The following is a 23,572-nucleotide window of genomic DNA, read 5'->3' on the forward strand; positions in this document are numbered from 1 at the left end:
AGGGGAACTGAACACACATGAGGACCATCATGGTTATACACTGCCTAGTGATCAGACACCTTATGTTTGGTGCTCCTTTTAAAACAAACTGGGAGGTGGCGAGGAAGCCCTTAGAAGAGGCACCTCCCTTGGCATGGGAAGGAATGCCTCTTCTAGGAAAATGCTGGTGCCAGTGCACTCAGCCTGCCCCTCTGCCCCAAAACCCTCAGCCTGTGCTGGCGTGATTTAGTTGCCTTTAAATCCTGGCTGCAGAACAGCAGCTAAATGATACTGCTCTGCGGTCCACATTTCAAAGCAACAAGTTAGAAGGAGATAATGCCTTTCCCCACCACTCCCCCCCCCCCCGGCTCACTTGTTTGCTTCCTGTGAAAATTAAGGCCATAATCCTGAACACACTTACTAGGAAGTAAGGCCCATTGAACCCAGTGGAATTTCCTTTTAGGCGCAGAGCTCCTTTAGACGAAGTTAGGGGGAAGCTGTCTTTGGTCCATCTAGCTCAGTATTTCCTGCACTGACTGGCAGCACCTCTCTGGAGTTTCCAGATGGTGTCTTTCCCAGCCCTACCTGAAGATGCTGCCAAGGATTGAATCGAGGACCTTTTGGGTGCAAAGCAAGAGCTCTGCTACTGAGTAAAGGCCTCAACCCCCTAAGCTGCCGTCACCTACCAAGTCAGAGCATCGGTCCATCTAGCTTAGTACTGTCTGCCCTGAGTGGCAGCAGCTCTCCTGGGCTTCCAAAGAGTGTCTTTCTCGGCTCTACCTGGAGATGCTGCCAAGGATTGAACCAGGCATCTCTGGCATACAGAGCAGGGGCTCAGCCACTGGGCGACAGACCCATCTTGAGTAAACATGTATAGGTTTGCGCTAATCGGTTTAAAGCAACCCAAGTAAAACACACATACAATCCAGGAAATTGTTTTCAAAGTCGAGTGCCAAGGAGACCACTCAGAGAGACAGAGCGCGCCCACAAGCGGTAGCTGGGATTCTCCAATACCCAAAAGTGTAGCGTGGCGTGCTTGGAATACCCACAATGCTTCGCAAAAGCAGATGCACCAGAAGGGAGCAAGAGGAAACAGAAGACAGACCTTTTTAATCCAGAAAAGAGAGATTCAGATTCTCGCATAAAAATAAACAAACAGCTAGCGCTGGCCGGACAAGGGAGGCCGGCCAGCAGCGTTAAGACAAGAGGGCTCGAGAGCGAGTCGTCTACCTGCATTGACGGGAGTCTTCTTCCAAGTGTAAGCACCTCCTTTGCCGATGGGTCTCTGAGCACGCTTACCTTGCCTGCCACCAAGCACGGACACACCGGACGCGTTCTGCAACTTGGGCGACGGGCTAAATGCATGCAAGACTCCCCGGGGGGTGCTGGCACTTCGGGGCAGCTGGCTGGAGGCCTGGGGAGCCCGGAGGGAGAGAGGAGAGTCCGTGAGCAAGGACCTGGGAGAGCAGCCCACGCCGGCCTCCCTTGCCCAGCCCCCAGAGGTCTCCAGCTCCCACCCACCTGCTTCAGTGAGTGATGCGGCTGGGCGATCTGGTCTGGCTTGGTCGGAACCGGAGAAGCCGCCTGCTGCAATATCCGCTGCTCGATTTCCTGCTCCTGCTGCAGGGCCTTGACGAAGGCGGCTTTCAGCCGGCTGGTGTGCTCAGCCTTCAGCGCCTTTTTCTGGTTGGAGGACATGCAGGTCTCACACATGATGGAGCCACCCTTCTCCTCCCTCCAGCGGCAGGTGAAGTCCGTCTTGCATTGGACGCAAGTGTAGGGCTCCTGTGAAGAGGGCGTCAGGGGAACTTTGCCTGCAGGAGACATGGGGGGAAATCTCACTCTGGAGCCCTGGCAAGTAATGCAGCTTCCCTGGCCTGAAAGGGCTTAAACACCGGAGTTTGTAAGGAAAGAGAGCGGTGTGTATGTGTGTGTGCAAGCAACAGAGTGAAGGAGGCAAGGATGGACTTCAGTATTATTCTTTTTAGACTGGGAGCCCTTTGGGGACAGGGACCCATCTTTATTTCTCTATATAAACCACTTTGGGAACTTCTCAAAATGCAGTATATAAATATTCATCGTCACTGTCACATGTTGTGTGGTGGGAAGGCAGCATGAAGCTGCCTTATATGGAGGCAGACCTCTGGTCCATCTAGCTCCGTTACTGGTTATGCTGACTGGCAATGCTTCTTCAGTGTCTAAGATGGGTCTGTCTCGGCTCTATGTGGACAGGCTGTCTGGGCTAAACCTATGCCCCGCTGCATGCAGAGCTGCACTGAGTTATGAGCCCTCAAAGCATTAGAAGCCAACTCCTTTTGAGTCAGACCCTCAACCCATCTAACTCAGTATGGCGACCGACTGCCAGACATTCTTCATCGTCTCAGACAGCAGACTTTCACAGGCCTGCTGGAGACACCAGAGATAAAACCTGGGGCCTTAGGTGCTCCACTGAGCCTCAGAGGCTGTAGACTGGGCTGTAGAGATGCCACGATTCCAAGAGACCAAACAACAACAACAGCAAATATTTATATACCACCTTTCAACAAATGTTTCCAAAGCGGTTTACACAGAGAAATAACAAATAAATAAGATGGATCCCTGTCTCCAAAGGGCTCACGATCGGGGAAAAAAAAAACATAAGATAGACACCAGCAACAGTTACTGAAGGTCCTGTGCTGGGGATGGATGGAGAGGGCCAGTTGCTCTCCCCCTGCTAAATAAAGAGAATCACCACGGTAAAAGGTGCCTCTTTGTCCAGTTAGCAGGGGTAGACCAAAGTGGTACTGGGCATGGAATTCAGCTTCCTGAGAACCTCAGCTTTCATTTTGCATTTTTAAAAAACCAAGTTTCTAGTACTCTGAGTAATGACTACTACAATCCTGGAAGCCAAAGGGGTGAAAGAATAAGATTCCTAGTTGCCAAGCTGGGAGACAGACTGCACCTCAGTGTCTGCATTGACAGCTGCCCTATGACTAGAGAAGCCAGAAGAAAATCATCATGCAAAATACGTTTGTAAACCTGGTCCAGCTGCATAATATATGTAGGTCACGGAGCCCAGCTCCTCTTGGTGAGGAACTGTAACTGTTTTTTTAAGCACATACCAGAAGTAGCACATCTTTTAAGAGGAGCCAAATCAGCATTCACCCCACCCTCACCTTGAGCTTCTAGTAGATTCTGCACCACCTCCTCCAAGCCAACCAGGTAAATGAACTCGTTATTGGCTGCGCTTGGCAGGAAGTTCATTTCGGGAGCTGGTGGCTTGGGAGGAGGGATCTCCAACAGTGTCTTCTCCAGCTGCTTCCGCAGCGCGAGCTTGGCGGCCGCTTGCCGACTGGCTGGTGAGTCGTTGGAGTTGACGATGGCCGCACCACTGGTCGTGGTGGCTGCGTTGGCCTGGGCAGACGTCACGGCCGTACCTTTGAGCGAAGTTGGGGAGGCCTGGGGATGAGGGAGAATGAAGGCATGGAGCATGCAGAGGAAGGTTCAAATTAGCTACCCTCAGAGGAAGCCCGACTCTTGAGTCTCTGAATGAGTGAGCTGTACACGCCCTCCAGATTGGAAGGATGCAAGGCTCACCTTTTGGCCTTGAACTAAAGGCACACCCCAGGGCAAGTCAGAGATGCTGCTTAAACATTTTCAAAGTTTGAAACAATTGAACGTACAAATTCAGAGCAATGAAACAAAAGCTTCTAATCAATTCCAGTGAATTCCTGAAGGTCTGGCAGAAATAAGTGGTTTAAAAAAACAACAAAAACAAAACATGTCTCGTTACAATTTTTAAGAAGTGACAGGACTGGAACATAAAATGAGTCTCCTAAGGAACTGCATTTCATGGCTCCTGAACCATAGTTGCAATATCAATATGAAACACTCTTATCACCAGTACATTTGAATGCAGTTCTACATTATTCCATGTTCATTAGTTACATAGGTAAAGGTGAAGTGTGCCATCGAGTCAGTTTCGATGCCTGGTGACCACAGAGCCCTATGGCTGTCTTTGGTAGAATGCAGGAGGGGTTGACCATGGCCATCTCCCGCACAGTATGAGATGGTGCCTTGCAGCATCTGCCTATATCTCTGCTGCCCAATATAGTACCAGCAGGGATTCAAACCGGCAACCTTCTGCTTGTTAGTCAAGCATTTCCCTGCTGCGCCACTTAAGGTGACATTCCTGAGCAGTACCACCGAGGAATTTTGGCATGTTAGCCGCTGGCCCCAGTTCTAATCTCTCTTAAAAATTTTATTGTCAAATTTTAGTTATAAGTACACCATCTCAGTGGCTAAATTCTGTTATATTTTATGTAAATTACGTTCTGCTGTGTGTGTGATAATGCTTCTGGTCAATGACTGAAACAAAAACGACTGACTTATCTTCAGCCGATGTGTCAGCTACACCCATTTCTGGAGGAAAATGACTTTAAAACAGTAGTACATATGCTGGTAACCTCCAGGCTTCACTACTGTAATTCACTCTACATGGAGCTGCCTTTGTATGTAGTCTGGAAATGACAATTGGTACAGAATGCAGCAGCCAGACTGATTTCTGGGACAACCAAAGGGACCATATAATACCGATTTTAAAAGAACTGCATTGTTTCTGATGTTTCTGAGCAAAATACAAAGTGCTGGTTATTAACTATAAAGCTCTCGACGGCTAGGGTCCAGGGTGTTTAAAAGAGTGCCTTCTTTGTCATAAACCCTGTTGCCTATTAAGAGCATCTGCAGAGGTCCAGTTATGGTTGCCACCAGATCATTTGGTGGCAATCTGGGACCAGGCCTTCTCTGTGGCTGCCCCAGGACTTTGGAATATGCTCCCTGTCAAAATAAGAGCATCTCCTTCTCTGTTTGCTTTTAGGAAGACCTCAAGATACATCTGTTTTCTCAGGCTTTTAACTGAAATTAATTGTAAACTGTTTTAATTGTTTTTATCCCATAAGATTGTTCTTTTTATTCTGTGAAATTGTTTTGTTTCTACTGTTTTATGTGTGTCATGTTTTAAATTATGTACACCACCTACAGATGCACATATGAGGCGGAATATAAATATGGCCTGAGCCATTTTGGAAGGGAGGTATATAACTCTAATAAATACATAAATAATAAATATGATGAATCTTGGGCATTTTGGATTCCTTGCAACACATTCCGATAGTCAATGCATGTTTGAAGATTTTCTCTTTTTGCCAATCGGAAAGAAGCAAAGTGAAGAGCAGAGACTCATACAGAGGCACAGCAGCCAACCTCCTTGGCAGCAAGAGCTCTAGGCCCTTCCTTAGGTAGTCAGCATCTTGTTTGCTGTCTGGGGTGGGTGGATCATGGGGACACGCCCTTCTTTGCAACCTCACCTGTGGGATGTTGACCAGCAAGCTCGCGTTGGGGACATTGGCGACACGGATGAGGCCCTGCTGTATGATCCGCTGACCCTGTATCTGCACGCTGGGGACGGACGCCCGTGGGGCAAGGAGCAGCGGAGGCGGCCCCGAGCTGGAGTGTTGGCGGATGTTGTGGATTTGCTGAGGAGACACAGAAATGGGCTGATACAGATGGATCCGTGGGAGGACAGGGTGGCCAGAGGGAAGTCATGGAAAGAGATGACAAGGAAGGAGGTGAAGAAGGCAAGAGAGGAGAAATGATGCAATGGGAGCAATGCAGAAGGGACCAAAAGAGAGAGGAGAGAGCAACAGGATTAGCATTGCAGAGAACACACAGTAGCACAAAAGCCAGGGGCTTCAGTTTCACAGTTTGACCTAACGCTGCTGTGACCAGGAGTGTCCTGCAGGCTCACACCTTCTCCCGGCCCCCTCCTCTCCCCTTCCAAGGTTACCCATTGCACAGCATTCTGCCTGCCTGGACATGGACACCAATCAAAGGCAGGCTCATAGTGGACGGGGCACAGAAGATCCCAGGTTAGGAACAGAGGAAGCTGCCAAATACTGAGTCAGACCCTTGGTCCATCTAGCTCAGTATTGTCTTCCCAGACTGGCAGCAGCTTCTCCCAGGTTGCAGGCAGGAATCTCTCTCAGCCTGATCTTGGAGATGCTGCCAGGGAGGGAACTTGGAACCTAGATGCTCTTCCCAGAGTGGCTCCATCCCTTGAGGGGAGTATCTTACAGTGCTCACACTTGGTCTCCCATTCATATGCAACCAGGGTGGATCCTGCTTAGCTAAGGGGACAAGTCACCACAAGACCAGCTCTTCTCTCCGAGACCAGCTCTCCTCTCTGGTTCACTCTCTGAGGCAGTGAGGCTAGGAGAAATTCCTGCCTGGAGAGCTGTTGCCAGATAGAAGTAGTGCTACAAATCCATTCACTCAGTTTTTAAAAAATTGATTTAAAAAAACCTATCTAAAAATGTTTTGTATTGTACTTTGTATTTTTTTTTGTTATGTGTTGTGATTAGTTTGTTGTGTTTTATGTGTGTTTTTATTGAATGTTTTTTAATGTTGAGTTGTGAGCAACCCAAAGAACAATTTGTTATGGGGTGGCTAACCAATAAAGATGATGATGATGACTTGGTCAGTGGTCTGACTCAGGAGAAAATACCTTCCTGTGGTTTCATACCAACTGAAGGCCTGGCTTTGACCTCATGGGAGAGCAAGCACGTGCTGGTCCTGAATGCAGAAGGTTCCGGGTTCAGTCCTGAGCAAGACTTCTGTCCAAGAGCTGCCAGCAGTTTTAGTACTGGGCTAGTACTAACTAGCTGACTGCACCCGAGTCTTCTTAGAAGGCAAATTCAGATGTTTGTCAGGGCTACCCTACATTCAGTGTTGGTGCTTTGCAGACAAGAGGAGCAAGAACATCTTCAGATTGTGGCTTGGAGGATGGAAAAGAGTTCTGAAGCAGCTTAAATGTTTGTTGCAAACCCTGGTTCAAAAGCTAACCGTGGTTAGCATCAACCTTGGTGCAGACAAAACGATATGCTATGGTTAACGGTGAAAAGGGAGGGAATTTACATGGAGGAGAGGGGGGAAGAAGGGAGTGCACAGACCTGCAGGGAGAACATCTGCATTGCATCGGGCTCTCTAAGAGCAGCATGGCTGGAAATTATGTGTTACCAAAAAACATGCATTTGCCCTTTCACCTCTGATAGGCAGTGGCTCCCCCTCCACAAAGATATTCTACTAACGCACAGTCCCGAAAGGCAGGCCTTGCTTAGTCCGGGAAGCAAGCTCAGAACCTCACCCATCTTCCTCGCCACCTGTTCAAGTTCTTCACGGAGGAGCGGGGAGGAAGCCAGTGAGCGAGCAGGGGGCAGGTGTGCAGAGCCACAAGAGGCGTGGCAAGCAACTCACCTGCGCTCCTCTGACCAGAGGCGGCATTACTATCTGCGTGTTCTGCTGAGAGCCCAGCTTCGAGGAGGCCTGCTGCCCTCCCCGGATCAACGGGGGAGGTATAACAGTCCCGGAAATACGCGAAGAAGAGTTCTGTGGGGATTGGAAGAAAAGAAAAAAAAAAGGAGGCAGTTGGTTCTGTAAGAGCAGAAAGCTGGGGAGTCATTTTGGTTTCACAAAGGTAGGAACCACCTGGCATGATGCTATCCACAAGAGGGAATGTCTTGCTCAAGTGGGATCATCTATTGATTTAGAGCCAGCGAGAGCTAGGTATGAGCACTGGGGCTAGTTTTCAGTTACAGACACCTCCTTGGGGTGGACTTCTGAAGAATTGTGGAGAGCATGCTACACCCCTCTGATTCCCCCAACACATGGGCATGCGTGCACACCCCCTTCACTTCCAGGTCCCTGGTGAACCCAGAACAGGGCAAGAAACCTCATCAAAGCCCCCCCCCCCCCATACTAACCTGAAGGAGGGCAGACTTGCTGGAGGCAATGTTCTGTGTCCCTCGCACTAAGGGGGGAGGGGTTGCCACTGCATTTCCTGAGGAACCAGCAGGCTATGGGATCCAGACAGGGTGCGGGGGGGGGGGGGAGAGGGGAGAAGGAAAGAGAAGCATTACAGGACAATTAGACTGGACAATAAAAGATGCTCCTGAACATTTCTTACACGCTGCTTTCTCTCTCACTCTCCTATTTTCCTCTAGGGTTTTTTTTTTTTAAACAGAAACATAATCCATAATCTAGAAATTATGCCTAGCAGAGCACAGCTGGAAACCCCCTGATGCAGCCACCTGGAAGCTGAGCAGGAAGGTAGGCCTCTTGTGTCCCCAGGGTGAGAAACGGGATGGCCAAACAGGGGCCACAGAGTTCGGAAGCAAGTGGGCCCTCCCCCAAACTTCACCAGAACCCACAAGGCAGTGTCTGGAGAGGGTACTGCGGGAGGACCCAGGGGATACCAAAGGCCTGGAAAGCAGTTCAGAGGCCACGGTACCTTTTGAGCTGTTGTCTCTTTCTGTATCTGACTCTGCCGTAGTTTCTTCAACAGCACCAGTTTGGCTTCTTCTAGCCGCAGCTCATCCATCAGCTGCTTGATTATTCGCTCCCGTTCTTCCTGGCTGCTTTTCTGAGAGGCCGGGGTGGGGGGGGGTGGGAGAGAGAGAGAGTTTTGTTTCAGTCCAGGACGATGAACCTCAGCAGATGTATGGAAGTGGTGAGCACCGAGGAAGGAGTTGAAGGGACAGAGAGATGGAGTTGGCGACCTATGGGTCTCTGGGAAGGAGTTATGAGCCTAAGGGGCAGAACGGGAGGAAGGGCCTCGTAAGGGAGAAGCAGCAGCAGCTCAGGGGGATGGGAGGACAGAGGTCACAGGATAGAACTGGAATTAAAGGGGGAAGGATCTGAGGAGCCAACGCTGTGGAGAGACAAGAGCCAAGAGTGGGCATGGGAAGCCAGCGAAGGGATTGGAGAAGGGATACCACCAGGTGGCTTGAGCTATGGGAGAGGCAAGAAATCCGGGAAAGAGGCAAAAGGAGCAAGGTACAACAAGGATGGGATGAAAGGCCAAAGAAGTTGCAGAAGTCAAGGCAGGGGATGACCGGAGCACAACCAGAGTTTCTGCTACCGGCCGGGGGCGGGGGGGGGGAGGTTTTTACAGGGCTATCCAGGACAAAGCATTGTGACTTGGCAATAGATTGATCAGAGGGAGGCAAGGAATTTGATCAAGGCCACAGCTGCTGGCTCGGCCCACAGATCTGAAGGCAACCAAGAAGTAGAAGCCTCTGGGTTGTAGTGGCTTGCAATGCCCTGGCCTCAGACTCACCATCAGCACCTCCGCGCTGGTCTCTTTTAATGCAATTTTCGTCAACCCGTTCATTCTAGGGCTTGAGGGCTCATTGTCCGATAGCACTATGACATCAGGCGAAGGAACTCTCCTCTCTCGCTTTGGGTCACTGCAGACACCACCCAAAAATACACACATTGCAGGGCTGTTTTTAGAAAAGGTATTGTTATAACAGAGAAGCCCCCCCTGCTCCGCCCGCACCAATACACACATGTCAGTGTTTTCTTTCAAGCCTGTCTGAATGCTGCAGGATACAGAAATAAAGTTTCTCAAGAATATGAGCTTTCAGGTTTCTTGTTCTGATAAGATCTCAAAAGCCAACAGGGAGTAAATAGAGTCCTAGTGCTTGGGAGCTGAGAGCCCTGCAAAGGTCCTGTGACTAGAAAAGCCAGGATAAAGCATGTACAGTGATTTCCCCCCGCCCCTTTCAAGTTAGCTCTCGCTTTTCATTTAAACAACTCAAAGTGGCTAACAAAAGTAAAACAAACAGTGAAATAAAAACCAAGGCAAGGATATAAGACCCAGAGCAGCAAAACAACTCCCCACTGTGCTACGGCAGGGGGAAAGTGGTAGGACTCTCACGTTTCCAGAAAACGAGCGGCAAAAATGGGCGCTACCGAGCTAAAAGCAATTAGCAAGCGAACCCTCTGCAGAATCTTTCCAAAAGCCACAAGGACTGACCAGGGTTGCAGACTTCAGATTTCTTTTAACGAGAAAAACCCATTTCTGGAGGAACAGTGGCTACTAGCCATAGCAGCCAAACATGCAGAGGCAGAATGCCAGTCCCAGATGCTGGAGGCCCATCTCCATTCTGCGGCTAGACCATCCCAGATAGCGTTTACCACGTGCTTAAAGGGTGGATCGGCCCCTGGAAAAGAAGCCACTCGCATCTTCCATTCCATGGGAAAGCTCTACACATGTTGTCCTAAGGAGAGCTGGCTTGAATGCCGCCCTACCTGAAGGAGTCTCTAGAGGGCGCTCTAACACAAGCAAAGCAGTGTCTGAACCTGGAAAGAGAGGTTCAGCACTGAGCCCAAAAAGGGGACAGGGGTGAAAAGGGGGTCATTTCCCTCCCCCCCCCTCTTTAAAACTGTTCCAGAGGTGTGGCTCAATCACCTGGAAGAACCACCACTCTCAACACCACCTCTTCCTGCAAGCACACGAAGGAAAAAAGGCAGCCACCGCAAAAAAGTTTCAGAGATGAACCAACTGGGGTCCAGCCATTCTGATCTCAGGCAAGTGAATCAGAGCACCTTTGAACATCAACACCCCACGCCACGATCCCCTGCCTGCTACCCCACCCCACACACAGAGCTTTCGATACGAAATGCCTTCCAGCTGGTTTCGATGGGTGGCATTTCTGACGGAGGGTATAAATCTCCAGCATGCAGTACGTATCAGACATGCCTCAGCTGGCCAGCTTCCCAGCCACACGCCCCTCCCAATACACTAGCCAATTTCCAGCTCCAAAGACATGTCAAAAGCCAACCAGATTTGCTGGCAAGTGGTTCGCAGCAGAGTTTGGGAGCATTCAGTGCTGCCTCACTGATAACATTCGGCTAAGGAGGCGTTGGGAGAGGAACCTCAGACCAAGTCAGACCTCTGGTCCATCGAGCACAGTACAGACTAACTGGCAGCATCTCTCCAGGGTCTGAGACTGGTCTTTCCCAGCCATACAGGGAGAGATGCCAAGGATTGAACCTGGGGCTTTCTGCAGGCAAAGCAGGGGCTCTACCCCGGGCGACGGCCCGTTCCAGGTCCTTTGCTTCAGTTTCAGATTTTTAAATTTCCATGTCCTTGGCAAAATTTCAAACCCACTGCTGCAATCCTGAAACATCCAGGTCTTGGTACAAAGCAAGGAACTTTGGACAGGAGATTCTTTATTTTCAGGTCTCACTGAACTCAAACCAAAGCTCAGACTTCTGCGGCACCAAGCCCTGGCTAAGGAGAGGATTATCCTGTCTTTATCTTCTGGGCCATGACTTTTCCTCCAGGGTGTGCCAGATCACCCACTCCGTCAACAGAGAACAGTGCATCTGTGGCAACTGCTCGACAGGCAAATTCAGAACCACCCCACTTCCAAGATGATTAGTTACCGTTCTCTGAAAAAAAGTTACCACTCTACCCACCCTGCATTTTTGCAGCCTAATAAAGATGTTTAACACCTTCGAGTCCAGGAAGGGTGGAATGGATCCCAAACCATCATGTTTGCTGGAAAAGGTCCCTGAGTTTTAACTCCTCATGTACCAAGCACGCACTCACAAAATATCAAGTCACTCTGGCCGAAGAGGAGGGTGTCCCTTTCATCTCCCACACCCTAATCAATCACCACAACAGCATCATCAACAGCCAACTTCCTGTATGCTAACAAAGCCACTCCCCCCCAAAGTCACATGAGCACGGAGGTAGCCTCCCCCCCCCCCGTGTCCTGGTCACGTGACCTTTTTAACCATCCCTTCCCATGCCTTCGAAAAGCTATGGCAACCAGCCGGTTGGAACTGGTTTTCGTGACACATCCATCGCTTTCATTTTGTGAAGTGGGGGGCGGGAGGGAGGAGGGAGGAGACAGGTACCGTCAGAAAATGGAGTGGGTTGGAGCTCCAGGTGGGTAGCCCAAGGAAGGGAGAACCTGGATGCAACTTTCTCAGAAATCAGCTGCTTCACCGCATTCTGCAGGAGCAAGTGCACAGAACCATGTGCTCGGAATCAGATTTTTAAAAAGGAAGTTTATTAAAACGAGAGAGAGAGAGAGAGAAAATATCCACGTGTACACAGGTTTTGCGGCCACCCTTCAAAGCAGCACTCTAGGTTGGCAGGAACTTCTTCAACAAGTAATTCCAAGCATGCTTGCTTAGAAATAAAACCTCTAAACACTGGAGAGAGAGAGAGAGAGAGAGAGAGAGAGAGAGAGAGAGAGAGAGAGAGAGAGAGAGAGAGAGAGAGAGACTTTTTCCTCCCTCTCTCAGAAGAATTAGAACTCAGGACCGCCCAATGAAATTAGATTAGAGGCAGAATCAGAAAGGACAGAGAGAGAGAGAGAGAGAGAGAGAGAGAGAGAGAGAGAGAGAGAGAGAGAGAATATCCTTCACACAATGCCGAATTAAATCTGTGGAACCTGCTGTCACAAGGAGTAGCAATGGTTCCTGCTTTTAAAATGGGACAAGGCCTATCTTCTGTGAATTTGCCTATCAAAGGCTACTGCTACTATAAATATTTATACACCTCTTTTCAACAGAAGTTCCAAGAGTGGTATACGTAGAGAAATAAAAATAAATAAATAAAGATGGACCCCTGTCACCAAAGGGCTCACAATCTAAAAAGAAACGCAAGAGACACCAGCAACAGCTACTGGATATGAATAGCCATTACAGCCATATAGAGCATCCATTTTCAGAGGCAGTCTCTCTCTAGATACCAGTTGCTGGGGATACACAGTGAGAGAGGGCTGTTGACTTCTACTGGCTGCCCACCCCCGCACCCTCAGAAACTAGATGGAGTATCCAGCAAGACAACTACTGGGGGGTATCTATGTGTGGCTATCACCAATGACAAGAACCTCCATGTTCACAGGCAGTCTACCTCAATATCAGAGCGTTAGAGATAAACAGCAGAAAGGCAATACCTTGCCATCTAGGCCTGCTTGTGAGGTGACAGGACATCTAGCTGGCCAGTGTAGGAAAGAGGATGCTGGATTAGAAAGAACCCTTCAGGGGTGTTAAACGCAACATGTGCAGTTTTGGTAGGGCTATGCCACTTGTTCTCTGGGGTGAAAGCAATGCAGCGGGCTTCCCAACATTTCTTAAGAGGGAGACATTCCATCTCACCCCCATCTGCAATATGTCTACAACACAGGCCTACCTTGCAGGAATGTTGTGAAGACGGAGAGTCTTTATAGTCCTTCATATTTATATCTGTCCCTTCCTTTGCAAGAAGTACATAGGATATCCCCTTTAATCCTCACAATCTCCCTGTGGGGAAGGCTAGGCTGAGAGAGAATGGCAGGCCAAAGGACACCCACACAACTTCATGGTTGAGTGGTAATTTGAATCCAGGTCTTCCTGCTCCCAGTCTCTCCTGGTTGAAGGACAGGAAACAGAGGGTAGGTATAAATGGAGAGTTTTCACAATGGAGGGAAGTAAGAAGTGGGGTCCCCCAGGGATCTGTACTGGGACCGGTGCTTTTTAATTTATTCATAAATGATCTAGAAGCAGGGGTAAGCAGCGAGGTGGCCAAATTTGCAGATGATACCAAACTCTTCCGGGTAGTGAAATCTCAAACGGATTGTGAGGAGCTCCAAAATGATCTCTCCAAACTGGGGGAGTGGTCAACAAAATGGCAGATGTGGTTAATGCTGGCAAGTGTAAAGTGATGCACATTGGGATGAAATACTCCAACTTCAAGTATACGCTGATGGGATCCGAGCTGTCGGTGACGGACCAGGAGAGGGATCTTGGGGTTGTGGTGGACAGCTCGTTGAAAGTGTCGACTCAATGTGCGGCAGCTGTGAAAAAGGCCAATTCCATGCTAGGGATCATTAGAAAGGGGATTGAAAATAAAACGGCTAACATTATAATGCCCTTATACAAAACTATGGTGTGACCACACTTGGAGTACTGCGTACAATTCTGGTCACCACATCTTAAAAAGGACATTGTTGAACTGGAGAAGGTACAGAAGAGGGCAACCAAGATGATCAGGGGCCTAGAGCACCTTTCTTATGAGGCAAGACTACAACACCTGGGGCTTTTTAGTTGAGAAAAAAGACGACTGCGGGGAGACATGATAGAGGTCTATCAAATCATGCATGGTGTGGAGAAAGTGGAGAGAGAGAAATTCTTTTCCCTCCCACACAACACTAGAACCAGGGGTCACTCCATGAAATTGATTGCCAGGAGGTCTAGGACCAACAAACGGAAGTACTTTTTCACACAACGCGTGATCCACTTGTGGAATTCTATGCCACAGGATGTGGTGACAGCCAACAACCTGGATGGCTTTAAGAGGGGTTTGGATGACTTCATGGAGGAGAGGTCTATCAATGGCTACTAGTTGGAGGACTGTGGGCCGGCTCCAGCCTCAAAGGCAGGATGCTTCTGAGTACCAGTTGTGGGGGAGTAATGGCAGGAGAGAGGGCACGCCCTCAACTCCTGTCTGTGGCTTCCAGCGGCATCTGGTGGGCCACTGTGTGAAACAGGATGCTGGACTAGATGTGCCTTGGGCCTGATCCAGCGGGGCTGTTCTTATGTTCTCTTTTGGGTAGTGAAATCCAAAATCAATTGTGTGGAGCTCCGAAAGGATCTCTCCAAATTGGGGGAGTGGGCGACAAAATGGCAGATGTGGTAATGTTGACAAGTGTAAAATGATGCATAATGGGACAAAACACTCCAACTTCAAATATAGGATGACAGGATCTGAGCTGTCGGTGACTGACCAGGAGAGGGATCTTGGGGTCGTGGTGGACAGCTCATTGGAAGTGTCGACTCAATGTGCGGCAGCTGTGAAAAAGGCCAATTCCATGCTAGGGATCATTAGGAAGGGGACTGAAAAGAAAACGGCTAAGATTATACTGCCCTTATACAAAACTATGATGCGGCCACACCTGGAATACTGTGTACAATTCTGGTCACCACATTTGAAAAAGGACATTGTAGAACTGGAAAAGGTGCAGAAGAGGGCAACCAAGATGATCAAGGGCTAGAGCACCTTCCTTACAAGGCAAGGCTACAACACCTGGGGCCTTTTAGTTTAGAAAAAAGACGACATGATTGCGGGGAGACATGATAGAGGTCTATAAAATCATGCATGGACTGGAGAAAGTGGAGAGAAATTCTTCTCCCTCTCACGTAACACTAGACTCAGGGGTCACCCCATAAAATTGATTACCGGGAAATCTAGGACCAGCAAACAGAGGTACTTTTTCACACAATGCATAATCAACTTGTGGAATTCTCTGCCATGAGAAGTGGTGACAGCCAACCACCTGGATGGCTTGAAGAGGGGTTTGGATCACTTCATGGAGGAGAGGTCTGTCAATGGCTACTGTCAGAGGGCTGTAAGCCACCTCCAGCCTCCCAAGGCAGGATGTCTCTGAGTACCAGTTGCAGGGGAGTAAGAGCAGGAGAGAGGGCCTGCCCTCAACTCCTGCCTGTGGCTTCCAGCGGCATCTGGTGGGCCACTGTGCGAAACAGGATGCTGGACTAGATGGAGGTACTGTGTTGCAGAAGTTCAACTCCTTTTTGGGGGGGATGGTCCAGAAGGTGGTGCTGGGGGACCACTGCTCGGCTCCATGGCCATTGGCCTGTGGGTTCCTGCAGGGTTTGGTCTTGTCCCCCATGCTATTTAATATCTACATGAAACCGCTGGGAGAGGTCATTCGGGGACTTGGACTGAGTTGTCAGCAATATGCGGATGACACTCAGCTCTATCTCTCCTTGTCACCTGATCCTAGGGAGGCAGTGGATGTCCTGAATCAGGGATTGGAGGCCGTGATGGCTTGGATGTGGGCTAATAAACTGAGATTGAATCCAGGCAAGACGGAGGTCATGTTGGTCAGTAGGAGAGTCAATCGGGATGAGGAGATTTCACCGGTTCTGGATGGGGTTGCACTCCCCTTGAAGGAGCAAGTACACAGCTTGGGGGTATTACTGGACCCGGCTCTGCTTTTGGAAGCTTAGGTGGAGGCGGTGGCCAGGGGTGCCTTTGCACGGCTTCGGCTAGTGCGCCAGCTGCGTCCCTTTCTCAAGAAGGCAGATCTGGCCAGTTACCCATGCCTTAGTCACGTCACGGCTGGATTACTGTAACGCTCTCTATGTGGGGCTGCCCTTGAAGACTATCCAGAAACTTCAGCTAGTGCAAAATGCAGCAGCTAGGGTTTTATCTGGAGCTGCCCAGTGGGAGCATATCACACTCGTTCTGAAAGAGTTGCACTGGCTACCAGTTTGTTTCCTGGTCCAATTCTAGGTGCTGGTTTTGACCTTTAAAGCCCTTAACGGTTTGGGCCCAGGATACCTAAGGGACCGCCTGCTCCCAAGGGTTGCTGCCCGCTTGACGAGGTCATCTGAGGGGGCTCTGCTCCGGGTGCCGACAATGAGGGAGGCTCGGTTGTCGTGCACGCAGGACAGGGCCTTCTCTGTGGCTGCCCCCAGACTCTGGAATGCTCTCTCAGTGGTTATTCACTCCTCAGTCTCCATCACAGCTTGTAGAAAGCATGTTAAATCCTGCTGCTGCTCTTTATATTTTGTACTGTTTTTATGCTTGTGTTTTAAATTTTTAATCAGATTTGGTTTATATTTTTAGCTTATATTTTAATTGTGTCATTTTTATAATCTTGTTTTAAATTCTGCTGTAAACTGCCTTGGGATTGTTTTAATGAAAGGCGGTATATAAATTTAACAATAAAATAAATAAATAAATAAATAAAATTAAATATCATTATTAATAAACTCCGCACCAGGAAATCCAAATTCTGCAACAAGCATAAATTATGCTAATATGGCATCTTTATATACACAAAACGTACCTGTCGCTAATCCCATGTGTGACAGTTCTCACGAGAGTTTGTGAGTGCGCTGCTGGGGGGCGGGGCGGGGGGAGCGAATAGACAGAAATGGATGGATGGGGGAGAGAGCGGCACTGGGGAAAGTGAGAAAGCGGCGGCAGGGTGTGTGAAGAGAAAGTGGCGGTGGGGGCGAAGAAAACTGTGGCGGGGGGTCAAGAAAGTGGTGGGGGCAGAAAAAGCAGCTGCCTGGGCAGAGAAAAAAACATTGGAGCGGGGAGGGCTAAGAATGAAGGATCAAGAACTAGAGGTGCAGATGCTCTGCGCCTGGCCCAGCTAGTATTCTCTTATTCTGCATAACTTTATTCTGGTTTGGCGAAAATAAGTTATTTGTGAGGGAAGTGTCATCTTTCCCTGCTGCTGTAAATAGTTATCAGCCCCATGGGATTCTACTAGAAACTGCCCACACCTCTTTCAAACATACGTCCACCATAAGGACTAGAACCTTGAGGTTTTGTTTTGCTTTTTCTAATGCAAGCTGGGATTGTGAGGCTGAGGAACCCAGATACCCTGCCCAGTACTCACAGCGCGCCATCAACTTGCACAGCACAGCACTTCATGAAGTCCAAACCCCTGCCCTGAATAGCTTACAATCAAAATGGCATGAGTACCCACATTAAAAACAACAACCACCCAAACACGTGGCCTATCAAGATGGCAGGGAAGCTTATGTGTAACAGTGAGAAAGAGTTCCTCCTGCATGATAAGTTTAAAGACACACAAACACACACACCACCTCCCTCCCTTCCAAGTAGTCAGAGGAACATCCTGCACAGGCTAAAATTGTGTGGTGCCATCGCTGCAGGGTGGGGTGGGGGTAACCAATTCATCAGCATAACCTGCCCTCCTAGAAGAGCAGGTTAGCCGATGCTTCTCGTTCCCAAACCAAGGAGATTATTTGAAAATCAGCACGGCATAGGGAATCGGGTTGTCAAGTGTCACACACCTGAGGGATTTCTGTGGGACAGTACCTCTCTCCTAGCCTAACTCACTTTATTTTAATTTATTTGTTGTTGTTTTTTTACAACTTTCATTAAAATTATCTCAAGGTGGTTTACAATACATTTAAAACCATATAAAACCATAAAAACTGCACAATAAAAATTAAACTGGAATATAAAAATACAAATCTAATTAAAAAGTCTTTTAAAAAAACCATGTACAATATACCCGTTAAGATAGAAAGCAGCAGCAAAACGCTCATATAAAAGCCTGGGTAAAAAGCCAAGACTTTACTTGCTTTCTAAAAACTGATGGAGACTGGGGAGGGAATGCCCACTGGGAGAGCATACCAAAATCTGGGGGCAATAACTGAGAAGGCCCTGTCCCACATGCACGAAAGGCACGCCTCCCTCATTGTCGGCTCATGGAGCAGGGCCCCCTGGCTGGTGACCTCACCGAGCTGGCAGAAACCCTTGGGAGCAGGCAGTCCCTCAGGTATCCAGGGCCCAAACTGTTAAGGTCCAAACCAGCATCCTGAATTGGACCTGGAAACAGACTGGCAGCCAACGCAGCTTTTTCAAAACAGGTATGATATGGTCCCAGCGGACAGCTCCGGATAACATCTGGAGTGACATACTTCACAGGAGTGTTGGATGGAGTGAGGAGGAAATGAGACTCCCTCCCTACCCCTGGGTGCCGAAAAACCCACTTCCACAGAAATCACACACATTTAGAGGAACTAGGAAGTGTCGCTTAAAACACCTCTAACTGCTTTGCCATTAATGGCTCTCTGCTGAGGCTGGGCGGACTTCTCCATTATTCCTCCAAAAAGGGGTCAGTTTGGGAAATTAATGTGTTGCTGCACTTCCCCCTTGTTTGCTCTGGGGATGATGCCACTCAGGGTGGAGGGAGGGTCCTATAGATTTTGGCTGGCCTCCACAGCCAGCGGTTATTTCCAGGAGTTCTGCAAAGTTTAGGCAAAAGTTGGAGGAATGTGCAAAATTGCTCCTGTTTCTTGCGCCCGAGTCCCATAGCAATATTTTCAGGGCTGGCACAGGAGATATTTACTACTACTTATATACTGCTTTTCAACAAACGTTTGCAAAGCGGTTTACAAAGAAAACAACAAATAAGGGCAAATTGCTCCCCACTGCTAAATATAAGAGCATCATCACTTTGGAAGGTGCCTCTTTGCTCAGTTAAGAGGGGACATTTCAACAGATTGTGTCCAGTAAACCTGCACAAGAACGTCCATGCAGAATGTAGGGGCCAGCTAGTCCAGTCTCCAAAAGTAGCTAGCCACATACCACTAGAAGTCAACTTCTATGAGTCATGGTCAACGGAGCTGCTTGGCATGTTTTGCCTGAAGAACAGAAGACGGACGGGGAATCTGGTGGCGGTCTTCAAATATCTGAATGGCCGCCCAGTGGACAGATGGAGCTGTCTTGGAAATGTGCAGCCACCAAGACCATCAGGCCCAGAGAGGGCATGCCCCTGAACACCAGGCTCTAGGGAACCTCAACAGGGGTGGTGGGAGTAGTGTGTGCCCTCTTTGCTCCCCACCTTGTGGGATTTCACCTGGTGGCCACTGCAGGAAGCAGGAGGCTGGCCCAGGTGCACCTTTTGCCTGATCCAGCAGGGCTTTTCTTACGTCTTCTGCTGCCACCAATGGGGTGACGTTACAAGGAAGCAGACACTGGGAGGAATTTCCTGGCTGTAAGATCTGCTGGGACAGTCTGCTTTGTGCAGTGGTGGGCTTACCGTCACTGGAGTTTTTCAAACAGAGGCTGGCCAGGCATCCATCAGGGGTGCTGCAGCAGATCTCTGCAGTGTACAGGGGGTAGGACTAGAAGACCTCCCAGAACCCTCCCAATTCTAATACTCTATAGCAGCTCGCAAGCAGAAAGCACAAAATGACAGCCAGAGCTCAGGAAATCCACTAGTCTACTTGTCCGTGATGAGTGAAAAAGGAGGCCTGACGAACAAATCCTGAAGAGTAATGTATCAACGTAGCTCGACGAGTAAAAAATTTTTTGTCTGGCTAGTGAACGGAGCCAACATTTATTGACCCCTGATGATAGCCGATCCCATTTCTCCCTAGCTTCTGGTATCTGAGAGACTGCTTCTGAACACGGAAGCTTCATTCAGCTATACTGCCTCACCGCCACTGACATGGAGGTGGGTCCATTAATGGGTTTCAACCATAACGAAATGGAATATGCACACCAAGAAACAAAATACTAAACAAGACAGACCTTCATGATCTGATTTATAGCAGGGACTTTCTCTAGCCCATTCTTAAAACTATTGAAGTCAACAGCCGCCAACACATCACGTGGCAAAGAGTTCTCTTGCAGCTTATGAAGCCATAGCTCCAGCCACCCCACCCTACCCGCCGCCCATTGATTAGGAAGGCGTAAGCCACCCAACAGCCGCCTCTTAGGCATTACTACCTCCTACCTTTTTGAGGTGCTCATGTCCACTGGTTCGTCTCCCGTCGGCACCTCCAGTTTGATTGTGGCTTTCATCTCCCCGCCTTTCAATAATCCTTGGACTCTCCTGGATCCAGAATCAGTCTTTATCTTAAGGTCCGCACCCTCGGCATTTGCCTCGGGCCCCCCCAAAAGTCCTTTGTCCAGCTTCATCTTTTTACTGTCCACGTCGTTCTGCGTGATCTCTCGCTCAAGTGCTCGCTTCTGACTTCGTGTCCTGCAAGCTTCTTCAGTCATTATGGTGCTCTGGAAAATTAAAGGAGTGGGGGAGAGGAGAGAAGTAACACGGGCACCGTGCATCATAGAATATTAATACTTTTTAAAAGCCAAGTCTGTTCTAGCCCCCAGCACGTGTTGCATTCAACACAACAGAAACTGTTTTGAGTACTAGTCAAGATGGAGCTAAACTTCCACATCAACTTCAACGCAGGATCAAAAAGGAAACACACTGTTGGAAAGGTGACACACAAACACCAAGAACCTCACCATAGAAAGTCTGGGTGTTGACCAAGAACTACTTGTGCATTTTATTGTTTTTTAAAACAAGCACACTGGAATGTGCTTCTCTCAAAATCTTGTCTGAACATTTCCGGGCACCTGTCCCTTTTGATGGCAAGTTTCAAGCCCCTCATGGGCTCGAAAGCCAGGATGGGCCCTTCTGACTTCTTCTCCCCTTGCCTGCCAGAACAGCTTGGAGGCTCTCAGAGGCCACTGCAAGAGAGTCACCGAGTGTAGATATTTCCTTAACGAACAAGGCTCCCTGTCTGCCCCGTTGCACAGGAAGTGCTTCAAACTCCTTCAAGAGCACCTGGATCCCGGGGTGACTTTTAGAGTGGGGGGAAGGGGCTTTTTAAAAGTTTGTTCTTTGGGGGGAGGGTTTTCTTTTCAGCCTGGCTGCTTTCGGCCCGGTACCTGCAAGACAGACAAACACAGACAGACACATCTGATGGGGGAGAAAAGAGCTGAGTCAGTTGGTGATCCCATGACATCACTGGGTCTACACATGACCCTGTTCCCAGGATTCAGTGGGAGAGACAAAGCACTTTCCAGAAAACCGGTCTGAACTGGTTCGAGACAACAAGCTAAGTGTTAACCCTCGCGGAGACACGGCAAGCGAGCGGCATCATCGAAGGGGCTGCCTGCAGCTGGCATTCCACAGCACAAGTCCCGGGAAAGGAGGCAGAGCATCCCTTGGCGCTCTTAAAGGGGCAGCGTGCGTGACAGCCACAGGGCCACGCTTGCTCCAGTACTGCCACCGCCTCTTTGGCAAAAGAGGTTTAGGGAGAGGAAACTAAGCCTAGGACCAGAGGACAAAGGAAACAGAAAACTGGCCAAGATAACTCAACTCTCTCGGTATAACCACCAAAGTTAAAAATAGGAAGGGAAAATGGGCTTCCTGGGATTCCGTGAAACACCCCACAGCTTGTGAGAGAAAGCCCCAAATATCGGAGGAGGCCGGCCAAATCCACTGTCTACAGGATGCCCTCCATTTCGAGACCCATGGCTAAACAGCGTCTCTCTAAACTTCGGGGGATCGTAGAGACTATCCTGCGGCACAAAGTTTTAATGCCCTCAATGAAAAGTGAGGGGAGCACGTTCTCTGTGCCAACCACCAGTACTCTGGCACTCGGGAAGGTGGCCTGCCCACAAAAATAAGGACGAAAGAGGGAACTTTGAGCATGACATTTGAAGACCCCAGGGACTAGGAAATTGCTTCCTGACCCAAGAGGAAGCCTCGGTTCTTAAGTGTTCTCTGGATAACCACCTGTGAGCTGCACAATTCTACAGGAGCATCTGTAGTTGCCTTATACCGAGCCCTGAATTTCCTTTCTTTGGATCTAGGAGCCAACACAAAGATCTAGGAGACAGAAAATGGACCCTTGATAAAACTGTTGGGCTCTGTGTAGGTGCTATGGCTGAATTTCTAGGTGCCATGGCTCCCTGGTGCTTGGGATTTGTCAAGTCCTGCCTTATACTAAATCAGGCCATTCGTTAATATTGTCTGTGCTCACCAGAATAGGCTCTCCAGGGACTCAAGCAGAGACACGCTTTTCCCATCGCCTCTGAGCCTTTAAACTGGAAACGAACCCAGGACCTTTTGCACCCAAGACGGGAGCTATGTCTCTGAGCTACGGACTCTCTTGCTCAAGAAGCCTCTCAAACTAAACACCCCCACCCCGTGGAAGCAGGTCCTACAAAAGTCCGAGTCTTCTACATGCAAGAGGCATGGGACCCCCCCCCCCACCTTTGCCAAAGCCCCTGTTCACACCAGATCACAAAGGGCGAAAGTGCCCAGAAAGTTGGACAAAAGGCTACTGCAGCACTTCATAGGTCCTGAGCAGAGAGCCAGAGGAGATGTCTCAAGGAATCGGATTTGGCCTCGGGGCTGCCTGTCACCTCTCCCTACCTGGGACAACCACTGCTCCGTGCAACTTTATTAGCAAGCAGTTCTGACATGCAAAGAAACCGGAGGATAGCAACCAGGAGTGGCATACCTGACAGCAGCTGCGTAACATCCATGTTATTTGGGACACAACAGCACAAGACCCAAACGGGGTCTCCCACCAGCCAGGCTCCAGTGCCTGCCTCCCTGCACTCGGTTATAGACCACACACCTGCTGCTAGCCTGCTCAGGCTGTCAGCCCGCTGCCTCCTCTCCCAAGACCCCCAAAGCAGGCTGCCTGGAGCCGGACCCTTGCTGAGCTCTGACGCAGCCAACAGCCTCCAAGATATCCTCCTCCCTGCCTGGTCACCCAGAGGCGAGCTTTACTCATCCCAGGTGACCAGACAATGTAGCTTTCTGACACCATCTTCAGAAATGTGTTTCTACAGATGATCACAACCCACAGCAGGGGAGGGGCAAACGTCTTGTGTGAACAAGCACGCAGCCGATCTCCAAATCGATTCCAATACTTTGCAAGCAAGCCTTTAAAAAAAGGTTTCTACTAAAAGCTTCTCTGCCAAGAAGTACCCGTAGGCCAAGAAACAAAGAAAGCCCACAACTTGTGGAAGCTTCCCTGCCCAGCTACCTGCAGACCATTCTTGATAGGCGATCGGACATTAACACCACCAAGAGCAAAAGTGGGATGCTGAGGTTAGAATGATGGACTAGGTCCAGGGTTCTAATCCTGTCTCAGCCATGAAGCTGATGCGGGGGGGGGGGATCCTTAGGCCAGTTGTGTTCTTCCCCCAGCCGAGCCTACTTCACAGGGTTGTTGTGAGGATAAAATACAGGGCAGGGAACCATCTATGCTGCTTTTACCTCCTTAGAGGATGGGCAAAGAGCAACATGTAATAACGCAATGTGCAACATGCAACACTCCTGTTCAGTTTTATTATCTCCATGTCTTTCAGGTCAGTGAGGAAACACATACCCTTTCACAGCCCTCTGTAAAGACAGGAAGACAAACAGCCCAGAATGCAATGACCCTG

The 23,572-nt window shown here is 49.2% G+C and overlaps 1 protein-coding gene across 10 annotated transcripts in view; it reads right to left on the reverse strand.

Moving 5' to 3' along the window:
• GATAD2A (GATA zinc finger domain containing 2A) overlaps positions 1–23,572 on the reverse strand; it is a 67,367-nt gene that overhangs the window by 2,061 nt on the left and 41,734 nt on the right. For 9 of the 10 annotated variants that reach the window (XM_053299858.1, XM_053299859.1, XM_053299867.1 and 6 more), the window contains 9 exons: positions 20,109–20,386; positions 9,131–9,260; positions 8,303–8,434; positions 7,776–7,868; positions 7,270–7,401; positions 5,325–5,492; positions 3,135–3,417; positions 1,501–1,793; positions 1,210–1,393 (listed from right to left, as the gene is read on the reverse strand). In XM_053299858.1, the coding sequence (XP_053155833.1) occupies positions 1,210–1,393; positions 1,501–1,793; positions 3,135–3,417; positions 5,325–5,492; positions 7,270–7,401; positions 7,776–7,868; positions 8,303–8,434; positions 9,131–9,260; positions 20,109–20,386 (1,693 nt within the window). The remainder of the gene's footprint in view (positions 1–1,209; positions 1,394–1,500; positions 1,794–3,134; positions 3,418–5,324; positions 5,493–7,269; positions 7,402–7,775; positions 7,869–8,302; positions 8,435–9,130; positions 9,261–20,108; positions 20,387–23,572) is intronic. The other variant, XM_053299860.1, reaches the window with a different exon arrangement.

The sequence above is a fragment of the Hemicordylus capensis genome, chromosome 2 (assembly GCF_027244095.1).
Source record: "Hemicordylus capensis ecotype Gifberg chromosome 2, rHemCap1.1.pri, whole genome shotgun sequence".
In the NCBI taxonomy this organism is placed as follows: domain Eukaryota; kingdom Metazoa; phylum Chordata; class Lepidosauria; order Squamata; family Cordylidae; genus Hemicordylus; species Hemicordylus capensis.